At 34.8% G+C, this 11,233-nt stretch overlaps 1 protein-coding gene across 1 annotated transcript; it reads right to left on the minus strand.

Annotated features, from left to right (window-relative positions):
- Positions 1-3,592: 3,592 nt before the first annotated feature.
- LOC133308169 (26S proteasome non-ATPase regulatory subunit 1 homolog A-like) lies at positions 3,593-10,256 on the minus strand. The gene is made up of 13 exons (XM_061508773.1): positions 10,034-10,256; positions 9,846-9,915; positions 9,342-9,447; positions 8,953-9,064; positions 8,687-8,855; positions 6,928-7,400; positions 6,681-6,816; positions 6,317-6,565; positions 6,011-6,231; positions 5,672-5,930; positions 5,322-5,554; positions 4,733-5,252; positions 3,593-4,259 (listed from the first exon to the last, which is right to left on the minus strand). The coding sequence occupies exons 1-13, from the start codon at positions 10,177-10,179 to the stop codon at positions 3,945-3,947; spliced, it is 3,009 nt and encodes a 1,002-aa protein (XP_061364757.1). The 5' UTR covers positions 10,180-10,256; the 3' UTR covers positions 3,593-3,944.
- Between the last annotated feature and the right edge of the window lie 977 nt (positions 10,257-11,233).

Consider the following 11,233-nt stretch of genomic DNA (forward strand, 5'->3'; position numbering starts at 1 on the left):
TTATTTGAAAATATTTGACATTATTTTCAATAATTTTTTTTTTCTTTAAGAACACAACGCGTCAACGTTTTGTTTTGTTTTTTTTTTTCTTTTGTATGTCTTTTAATTTCTCTGCCAGGGGATTCATTTTTTGATATAAAAAATCGCAGGGATCGCATAACGTTTGCTGAGTATGACAATTTTGGACCTGGTGCTAATACATCCAAGCGAGTGAATTGGACTAAGAAGTTGGGTTTATCAACAGTTAAGGAGTTAGCAAGTTTGAAATTCATTGACACTGAAGGATGGGTTGACAGATTAAGAATTATTGGTAGGGTTCCGAATAAATAAAAAAGAAAATTAAGAGTATCTTAAGCTGAAATAGCATGAGAAGAACCACGGTAGTTTGTGTTCATAACCACTGATTTCTTTCATTTAGTAATTTGTTTATCTCTTTTAGTTGTGATTCATTGATGACTTGGTCATTGGAGACTCTTATATTCCAATTACTCATTTATTTTTATTTAATAAGTTCTTTTGCTCTTTTTCTTTGTGATATCCATTGATGAGTTGTTTAGTTGAAGTTAGAGACTTCTTTTTCCAATTACTCATTGGAGCATTACCCAAAACTTCCTCTTGTGTAAGGTCTTTGTTTTTAGTGGCCTTTTGACGTGTCGTCCAAGCGTTGAAATCTATATGTGCCACACCCTTAATGCCACCAACTCTGAGAACTAGTAATTTATAATAATTCGATCACTCTGAGAACCAATAAAATAAAATATTGAAATCATTTCCAATGAGATAAAAAAAAACGGATTTATACAAAAAAAAAAACGGAAAATTGCTGAAATGAAACACTTCTCTCTTTCTTTTCTTCCTGCTGAATTGTGGAAATAAAGCAATTATTGTATAAACAGAAGAACAAATTAAACTTATACAAGAAAGTTAGCTTGCGATTCACTGTCAATATTCATACATATTTATATTATTTTTTATTAACCAAAATTCAGTTATCACTTGTAGTCTTTAGATTACTACTTTTGACAATGTATCTTAATGTCTGTTGCTCTTTGGCCCATTTGCAAGTGATCTTTAATCTCTATTTTTCAGGTGAAATTCAAAGTCAAATATTAAATCTGAATTTTATTTTCTCAAATTTTAAAGTCAATGATATGAATATCACCTAACATCACATTAATTCTCCCACGTTGCGACTTTTTAATTACTTTCCTATTGCCCTTAATTTTGCTTTAGGAACTCATCATTGGCATAAAGAATATATCGACACAAGGTGGAAGCAAATTAGAATAAAGTAATCACATGTCACAAAATTTGTATTATTTTTAAGAATTAATTATGATACCATGATTAAAGATTCGTTTCCTTATATGGCTCCCTTTCTGCTGTAATTACGCATTTTCCTTTTATATACCTTTGATTTTATTTTATTTTTTCCCTCCACACCATATGGAAATTTCTCTTTAAATACGGATTAATCTTTGCAGGTTTCAATCAAATGCAAAAAAGTTGTGCCTTGTCAGGGCTTGTGTGAGGGCTATTCCTTTTTCTTCTTGAAGCACTCCACACAAGACCTAATCTTTTTTCTTTGATCCATCATGATGAATCTTCGTTGGTGTTTCTTTGCTTGTCTCTTTCTCTTGGTGGGGTTGAAAGTAGATCTAGCTACTGCTCAGATTTACAGAAAAGTTGGAAAAAAATCCTCCCTTATTCCAAAATAGTTGTGGATCAATCAGGGCACAACTTTAATTCATGCTCAACATAAAGTAATGCTAGTTTTATAGAACTTAACGTAAAAGTTTCTACTAGAAACGCTTAAATTGTAAAAGCATAGAAATATATTAAACTTGGAGTTTGTTATATTAACCAAGTCTGACCAGTCAGACATTGTTATATGACTGGTCAGACTTAGTGTAATTTGTAAGTTTGTAAGAAAAAACTTATCAATATAACCTCTCCTATTAAAACGTATGTCTTTTTAAATTTTTCCTATTGGGGTTTCTTTTATTTTCTCTGCTAGGGTATTAATGTTTTGATATACAAAATTGCAGGGATCGCGTAACGTTTGCTGAGTATAAGAATTTTGGGCCTGGTGCTGACACGTCCAAGAGAGTGAGTTGGACTAAGAAGGATTTATCAACAATTAATAAGATGGCAAGTTTGGATTTCATTGATGATGAAGGATGGCTTTCGACCTTTGGAGCTTTCATTTCTGGATAAACAGCTTTGGAGTTTTCTAAAGATGATGTTGAATCCCCTGAGTGCTAAATAAAAAGCTGGTCCATAACCATTGGTTTCTTTTATTTTGTTTTACTTTTTTTGTTTTGTTTGAGATATATTCACGATCGAGTTGTTAATTAATGTTGGAGAGACTCATTGTTCCAATTAATCATTTATTTATTTATTTATTTGATACATGAATCATTTATTTCTTTTAGTTAATGAATTATTTTATTTTTTATTTTTTTGGGGGATGAATTGTTAATTATACTACTTGCGGAGTTTATAAAAAAGAAACAATATCGGATACTGTCTTCTAGAACTAGTTATAAATATTAAAAATCAAACTCTAAAGGTACTTTATAGGCTAAATATTCGTGTTTGAACGCTAATTTTAACATTCGTTTTTGCTCCAAGTTACTTCACTTGAATTCGAACCAGAGATTTTTTAGCCCAACAGTTTGCTTCTTGGACATAGCTCGCTTACCATGTGTATCATCCCTTACTCCTTAGGATAATCTGAAGATTATTTTAACCAAATGCATATTCTTTTCTTCTTTTTTTGATTAATGACCCAAATGCAAATTCTAGAACGGGCTTAAAGTAATTTTGATTCTACATCAATTATTTAAAAGTTCTTTTTAGTGAAGACTATATATATATATATGAAAAAAATATTTCTCAAACCGCTTGAGATAAGTTTATCTGAAGTAGAAAAAGAGGGCTAATAAAAGGGAATTAGCCCTTTATTTCTCTCGGAGACAACAATTCTTCTTCTTGAAATTTAGATAAGGGGGAAGGCTTTATTTTAAGAGGGCAATCCAGAATGGAGGGTAGTGTCCTAAGGTTAATCTAAAATGGAACATAAATCATGTTATTTTTAAGAGTTAGTTAGAATCTTACATAAACAATGGAAGAGACATGGCTACAATGAACATCCGCGGATATTCATGACCAACAATTATATATAACATGAACTTAAACTTCTGTGAATTTACCAAATACAGTTTGAAAGTTTCAAATAGTTAAGAGAAAAAGAAATTAGAGATTAAGATTTTCGAAGTTAGGTACTAGGATTATGAGGAACAAGTACATGAGAGGATGACACTTCTTATAAAAATACTAACCCCTATTTATGTTAATATTAGATTTTAAATCCTGATTAAATAAAATAAATAAATCATAGAATATAATAATCAATTTTATGAAATCATCTAAGATCCTTTAACATATTTTAAAATAATAATAATAATATTGAGAGATAGTTTTCATATATTCTAACAAATCAAATTCAATTCCAACTTTTATTGGACTACCTCAGTATAATGAATGTCTCTCAAAAAACAGTAATAATAAAAATAATAAAAAGGAGAAAGAAAGAAAGAAAACAGTTGCTCATACACTATAAACAGAATCCCTGGCCTCGTTTGGAATACAAAAGGAATACACTGACACATCAAATTCTTCAAATTGGCCGCATCCTCCTTCTAATCCCCATCTCTTTGAAAATGAATATATAACATAAGATCCACTTCACGGATCAATCACATAATGGAGCAAAGAATATAAAACAGTGTGCACTATGAAAAAGTTTCCACGTCCAGGAACTTCCAAAGTGCATGTTGGAGCAGTAATAACTCAAACCATTCAATGTAGCTGCTCTTGTGTGGGAGGAACAAACTTCTGAGCACCATGAATATTTGAACTTTGCTAAATGAGGGCCAAACTTATGAGATGTACTCAAATGGCTGAGGAGGTTGAGGTTCTTCATCCACAGCCATCACTGATGCAGAACTTTGTGGTGCTGCTGCTGATACACCAGCTGCTGATATGGGTGTATCAGTGAGGGAGAGTACTTCAGGCTCAGTAGGGCGCAAGTCTTTAAGAAGCACAAATCCTGAAGTTGCTGACTTAACTGGAACGTATCTGCTTTCCTGCAAAAATTTAATATACTTCTCCTGTGCAGGAACCACTCTTGCTGGATTTGTCAGAATCTCAAAAGAAGACTCAGGCTCCGATTTCTTCTCTGGATGAACATCCACCTTCGAAACAATATCAGAAAACACTTCAAAATGCTATTTAAGTATACAAATACAATATATAATACCATACATGTAACAAGCCATGTTTCTCACAACTCTGCATTGGTCATTAAAATGTCTCAACCATCAAAGTGTTATTTATGAAAACTTCTTCAACCATCAGAAACCACATATAAACAGAAACTTAGCATGTTTGGTTGGTAAACACAATGCAGAATTGAGGATGAAAACAAAAAAAGGAGCATAGATGGAGGCAGGGGGCGGTGACGAAGGAAACAAGGAACATACACATAGAAGCTGAGATAAATGACAGTGACACATTGCACAGTAGTAAGCAACTCGAAGACAAATTTTCAATCCCACTCTTCTCCCAAATTCCATCTAGACCTCTTAAGTAACATTCAACTACATGGCATCCGAAAGATCTAAACAAAGCCTTCATTCGTTAATAAAACAAACAGAATATGCATTACCTGCATGGTGTCCCCATCCTTCTCACTGGAGGACTTTCCTTTCTCGGCACTAGGGCCAACTGATGAAGAGTCAGCCCCAGATGAAATTTCAGCATTAGCCTTCTGTTCTTCAGCTTTCTTAGCCCTAGCCTTAGCCTTAGCTGATGTTGAGAGAATAGCAGTGGGAAGTTTCACAGCTGATGTAGTGGTGGCAACAGATGTAGGCTTAGGGTATTCAAAAAGTGAAGGCTTTGCATGTGATAAGAATTCAAATTTTGGAGACTTCAATTCATAGTTCAGACCAATCAAAGCTGTGGGTGAAAATGACAAGCTTATAAAATATATCAGAGGGTACCAATACCAAAACTGGCTGAAAACTGCAAGACCAACCACTGCTGTAATTTTATCATGTTTTGTCTTAGAAAGTAGTCTTATGGTCACATTTCTTCCACCAGCATCAAGGATTCCAGATGCTAAAATTGCTCCCATCTTGCTCATGGTATCCTCGTGCTTGTCGAAAATAATTTTTTCCAGTTGTCGCCTAGAATAAGAGACTGTCAGAAAATAAAATATATATTTCCTCAATGTCAAAAACATAGGAATACATTACCTAAATGTTCCAACTCGTGCATCACTAGCTTCACTGATCTGAACCATCACCATTGACATTGCAATGAGGGCACCTTGACGAACAAAATCAACAACGTCTGATGTCAAAGGCTCCAGCAAAGATATAGCCTCACTCAGACCAGTACCAGCACAGGAAATACCCACAGCAAAAGCTGCTCCATATCGTACATGTGGATTATAAGACTCTGATAGGAGGGAAACAATACGTGGGGTCTGCAAGTGTTTCAACAAAATCACCAAGGGAAAAAAAAAACATGAATGTGATTTGCAAAGACAGGAAGAAAATATTCAATCAACAAGGAAAATAAAAAAGCAAAAGGCAGTACTAACCTGCTCTGGATCAGAGTACAATACAAAACCTAATGCAAGAACAGCAGTCCTCCTGACATCATCACTCACATCAGACACAGCAAAGTGTAGTAACTGGCGAATGGCCTTATTGTTAGCTGTTCCACTATAAGCCAAGGCCAATGCATACATGCCACCATAACGCAATATTGGATCCTGATCCCGAGTCATCTGCTCAATCAAAGCGTCTGCTTCTTCTTCTCTTCCATAAACTGTAAGAGCTATTCCCAATGCCAACCCCCTGGAATGTTAAACAAACACATAAGCATGTAGCCAAAGAGAAATGATGGTTTAACAAACAGACAAGTGAAACACATTCACCTAATTATTTTTTCATGCTGTGTCTCATGTGCATAAGTGAGCATCTCATTTGCCTTATCACTAGCTGTTCCAACCATGAGTAAGCCCATACTGATACCAGCAGCTTCACCAGCAACAGCACTATCAGTGTAGAGAACATTCTTTATTTCTTCATAAATATCCTCATCAGCAGTTCCTAGTGCTGCCAATCCAAGGCCTAAACATGCACCATGTTGAATAACCTGCACCATAAACCCTGCAGTAAATATAACATTCAACTAAATCTTTTATAAGAAAGAGCACAGCACTATCATTATTTATGAGCACCTCAACAGTAGTACTGCGCAGGCTATCCCGAATAAATTGTTTGATGCCCTCTCCATGGTTAGCATGAATAAGACCAAGGGCATAGAGAGCACCACCTTCTGAGAATGGACTACCACCACCACCTGTCCCACCCTGAGGCAAGTAAGGTGCCATCAGTGACCTTCCCTGCTGCAAATGGCCTCTATGGATAACACCAAGACCAGCTGTTGCACTAAATTTGGCCCAATTAGTCGCTCTGCTCAACCAATCCTAGAATTTCCAATGGAACAAAACCTTTTAAGAATTTTAAGCAATTAAAAACTAAGGGTGACCAAAAAGTAAAATATTACATAAAGGACACGAACAAACAATTATTACAACTGACCAGATTTTCCCTTAGGAAAGTATCCACAGTTGTTCCTGCATGCATTATTGCATTAGCATATATTGTAGCACTGTGGCAGACACTGTTTCTCATCTCCACAGACTGCTTTATTGTCTTTAGAATAAGGAGGTCAGATCTGAATGCAAATTACATCCAAGCAGTATAAGAACCAACGTAATACCTCAAGGAGACTAAGTCAACAAGGAAATGATGAATTAACAAAACATGACTAAAGAAATTGCCTCACTTGTTATGACTGTATAGGAACTGCAGAGTCAACTGTATTGAAGTTTCCCCAGACAAAATTCCCTTTATTTTGTTTAACCTCTCAGCATACACGATTTCACTTGGATCAACATGAACATTGACAATAGTTGCAGAATCGCCATCTGTCATTTGAACATCATCAGGTCCACCAATGTTAGCATCTGGAGCAGAACTTGGGTCACTTTGTTTTGGCTGTGCAGATTCTGCAGGTTGGGATTTTGGTAACGAAAGGTGATCTCTAACATTTAGAAGAAAAGCTTGGTGCTCATTCTCCACCAAATCAAATGCTATTTGAAATGCCAAAAGAGCATCATCCTTGTCTTCAGAACGTAAAAGCTTTTCTAAGATGCTTGCAACACCATCTGGCTCATCCAAGAACATAAGACACTGACAAATGCTCATATAATCTGGCGAAGGCAGCTTTTGAAATACTTTAACAAGTAGACGGAGAACCTGGATGGAAAGACCAATGATCAATCCAAGAAAATAAAATATCATAGTTGAAAAAGTCTTTTTGGCATTTATAAAGTACAAGTCATGCCACATGCCAACAAGTTGCCAGAAAAAATTTCATTGATTCCTACACTGTACGTGCAAGTACCTCAAACATGTCATGCTTCCAAACCATATAACTATAAAGTATTATCTAAGAAAATTCAAGCTCCACAACTAATAAAAACACTATGCAAAATGCATTAAGAATAAACTTCTATATAAAAAGCATAACAGAAGGGGGCGAACCGGAGCAGTAGTAAAGCTGTTCTTTCATGACCCAAAGGTCATGGGTTAGAATCCAGGAAACAGTCTTTTTGCAATTATGCAAGGGTAAAGCTGCGTACAAGGATTACCTCCACCCCACACTCGCTAGTCGGGTTTAACGGGTAGTGGTTTTATAAAAAGCATAACAGACACAAACTGAACACCAAGAACATCTCCACAGTTTTATATAGAAGAAGGAATTCATTACAACAAGCAGAGGAAAATCACAAGGAATTTGGAGCATAAGAGATCTTCCATTGGAAAAATAAAACAACAAAGAAAAAGAAACATCACTAGACCAAAGCCGCTCAATCCCTCTGCATATCTACTTGGGAAATCCCCTTAAAAAGACCACATCATAAACACCAAACAGAAGCCAAATCTCCTAATATTATACCAAATCAGCCGCTGAGCAAAGAAACCTCTACATGCATGCTCCAACCAAATGCACCTACACCAAATTGTAGCATAGACTACACATAACAACCTAGTCTCTTCTACCAAAACCACTAAATCTAGAAACTCAAAAATGGTTCAAGGACCTAGGATACAGCCAGCATTTACTTCTCCAGGTCTCCTGTGGCCTCTCACTGTCTCTGGTGACTTTTCTCTATTTGCTGGTTTAACTCTCTGTCACGCTCACTCTGTTTCTTTGAATTTTTTCAAATCATAGTTACTTGAAACTCCAAAATACCCCTCAAGCTCAACAAGAGTACCCACCTCTGCCATTTTAGCTCTAGCAATACATAGGATTTCAAAGGCTGTTTTCTGGACATCTGCAACTGCTTTATGCCATGGCAGCTATTTAACAACAATGTATTACGGATATATAATTATTACTTCATCTTAAATTCCTAACCCACAGTTTTCATAAAGCAGCTGCATGGTCATACCATAGCCAAATTTAAAGAGTTGTGAAACATAAAGAAATATTTCCTATATGTCCTTAAATACAAGAAGTAAATCTCTAATGTCCTTACCTCCTGCCTGTATTCTCTTAGGTTCACAAAGGAATGAGAAACATAAATGCAATATGATAGAGTTCCTAGAACGTTGTCACTCCTTGTGATTGCTTCCTCTAGTTTATCCAATCTCCTGCATTCAATGGCAGTTCCCATCGCTTGCTGGTATTTTCCATCCACAATGCACCTAAATGAGGAAAAGGCAACAAAAAGTGAGGAAACCATAAGAAACAAGGTAAATTTTAATACCAGACCGACCATAAGAATGATTAAGGTTTACATACTTATCCAACATTCTCTCCACAATTGCTTCCAACCTAGAATCCACCTTGAGAGATTCATCACTTGACTCAGCTGCCTTAGACTTAAAACTAGCATATTCATCTATAGCTTTAGCTGATGATAAAAAAAAAAAAAATGTCCTTGAGAACTTATCATGATTTTACAGAAACTCAAAATCAATTTATAACAATAATAATAATAATAATAATAATAATACCAATTTCAGTTTATTAAGATGAAAGAAATCAAACACTAACAACAATTGAACCAAAATGATCACACTAAATCCTATTTTCATAGTGAGCAAAGTGATGCCCTTAGCAAGGTCTTGATACCACACCTTGATCAAATAGCATTATGCAATTAAATTAAACTGTATCATAACTCTTACCAAGAATGGTATGCACATAGTCAGAATCGTCTGAAACATCAAATAGAGGACCAGCTCCAAGGGCATAAGACAATGAGTCATTAAGTTCACCCAAGTAATAAAAGACCTGAAGATCAAAAGTTAAGACATTAGATCTAAAAAACAAAGCATCATACCAACTTCAGTATCTAAAAATTAAAAACTGTATGGAAGTGAGAAAACATCTGCCCCTCAGATACAATGCTGATAAAAATTAAAAGGTGTAAAACTGATACATATTTCCTGCATCTCAAATATTGCAAATATCAACATCATCAACACCTTTATCCCAAACTAGTTGAGATCTCAAATATTGCAAACTAGTGAACAATTTCCTATACTTTCATTCATTCTTTCTTCTTATAAGTTAATTTGACACTAAGTTAACAACCAAGCTATTTAAAGGAAATGGCTTCATTAAGCAAAGACGACACCACACAAATTTTCAATAGCAAAATTCCAGCTTATCAGTTAACTGAACAATACCTTTGATACAAGAAGTGCTGCAAGTTTCCTTTGATGATGATCAAACTCCTCGTCTTCATACAAACTCTCTCTGTTCACCACGTATAATATCAAAACACGAAATTAACAAAAGAAACTAATAAAAATATGATTTTGACCAAAACCCATTAAGGGAAACCCTAAAGATGAAGAAAGAAGATATTACTGACATGAGGGGGACACTGGTTGAGATTTCGGGCCAGAAGATGTGAACCAAGTTGTTGAGGTTAGAGAGAGCATGGAGCTTCAGTGACATATGCGACTCGTTCAGCATCGCTAGCATACCACCAGCGGAACTCACCACACTCGTCGCCATCGATTCAAAAAAAAATTGTATGCAATTCAAGAGGGTCTTCTTGCTGCTATGCTACTCTCACTTGTTAGGTATGCACTTTGACACTTTCGATTCGATTAGACCACAAACAATTTGGGTGGTTTTGTATTTTGTATATTAATATGCTGTTGTGTCTAAAAATTTGCCAAATTCTCTTTTATAATTTGAATAAGGGCACCATTGGATTAGGATTTTAAAAATAAAAATTTTAGATAAATTTTTTTATAAATTTTAAAAGATTATTTAGAATGGGAGGAATTTTAAAGACTTTTCTTACAATTAAGATTTCATAAGATTGAATTTTAAAGGATTTTAATAGAATTTATAAGATTTAAAAGGACAGTATTGTAGATACAAGGTATGTTTTGATGATAACAAAGTGGCAACAATAAAAAGATAAGAGTATTGATCAAGAGCAAAAAGCATCAACCATATGTGGATATTAAAGATATATGATGTAGCCGCACAAGAAGAGTGATGTCATATCAAAGTGGCAAGATCATTGGATCAAGAGCAACCAGGAATAATTAGAAAAGCAACATCAAGATCAAAGACAACTAACCATGAACAACATCTAAGAGAAGCTCAATACCATAACCATGGTGACAAATGATCAAAACCAACAAAGTGTCAAGTATTGTCATATTCAACAAATCAAAACTCCAAGTTCAGGTAAAGATCCAAGACACAAGACATGAGGCTAAGTCTAAAATCATATTTAGAATATATCTCTAGGACTTAGAATATATGTGAGGGTATATGATAGATTGCATTGCATGAGCTCAAAATTTTTCTCAAGTTAAACGTGTTTTTCAAATTGCATAATCATAAACTTTATAAACTTGAAAGAAATTTGAAAAATCCATGGAAAAGATCCTTGACATATTTTATAACTTCAAAACATATTTATCAAGTTAAGATCTTTCTCAAAAAATAGTTTGAAGCAAGGTAGAACACATTTGAACTTAAAATTTGTTGCTTAATTTCGCTGCTGTCTTCCATACAATTTTTCGTATCTAAGATGATGGATTTGGAT

Source organism: Gastrolobium bilobum, unplaced genomic scaffold (genome assembly GCF_033153095.1).
Source record: "Gastrolobium bilobum isolate Gb01-03AN ecotype WA unplaced genomic scaffold, APGP_CSIRO_Gbil_v1 utg1051, whole genome shotgun sequence".
Lineage (NCBI taxonomy): Eukaryota > Viridiplantae > Streptophyta > Magnoliopsida > Fabales > Fabaceae > Gastrolobium > Gastrolobium bilobum.

Coding starts and splice junctions, on each gene's coding strand:
- LOC133308169 (XM_061508773.1), bottom strand. CDS start 10,179: ATGGCGACGAGTGTGGTGAGTTCCGCTGGTGGTATGCTAGCGATGCTG. Junction 8,856..8,952: donor GTGGAGAGAATGTTGGATAA/GTATGTAAACCT, acceptor TTCCTCATTTAG/GTGCATTGTGGATGGAAAAT. Junction 5,931..6,010: donor CAGCATGAAAAAATAATTAG/GTGAATGTGTTT, acceptor TTAACATTCCAG/GGGGTTGGCATTGGGAATAG.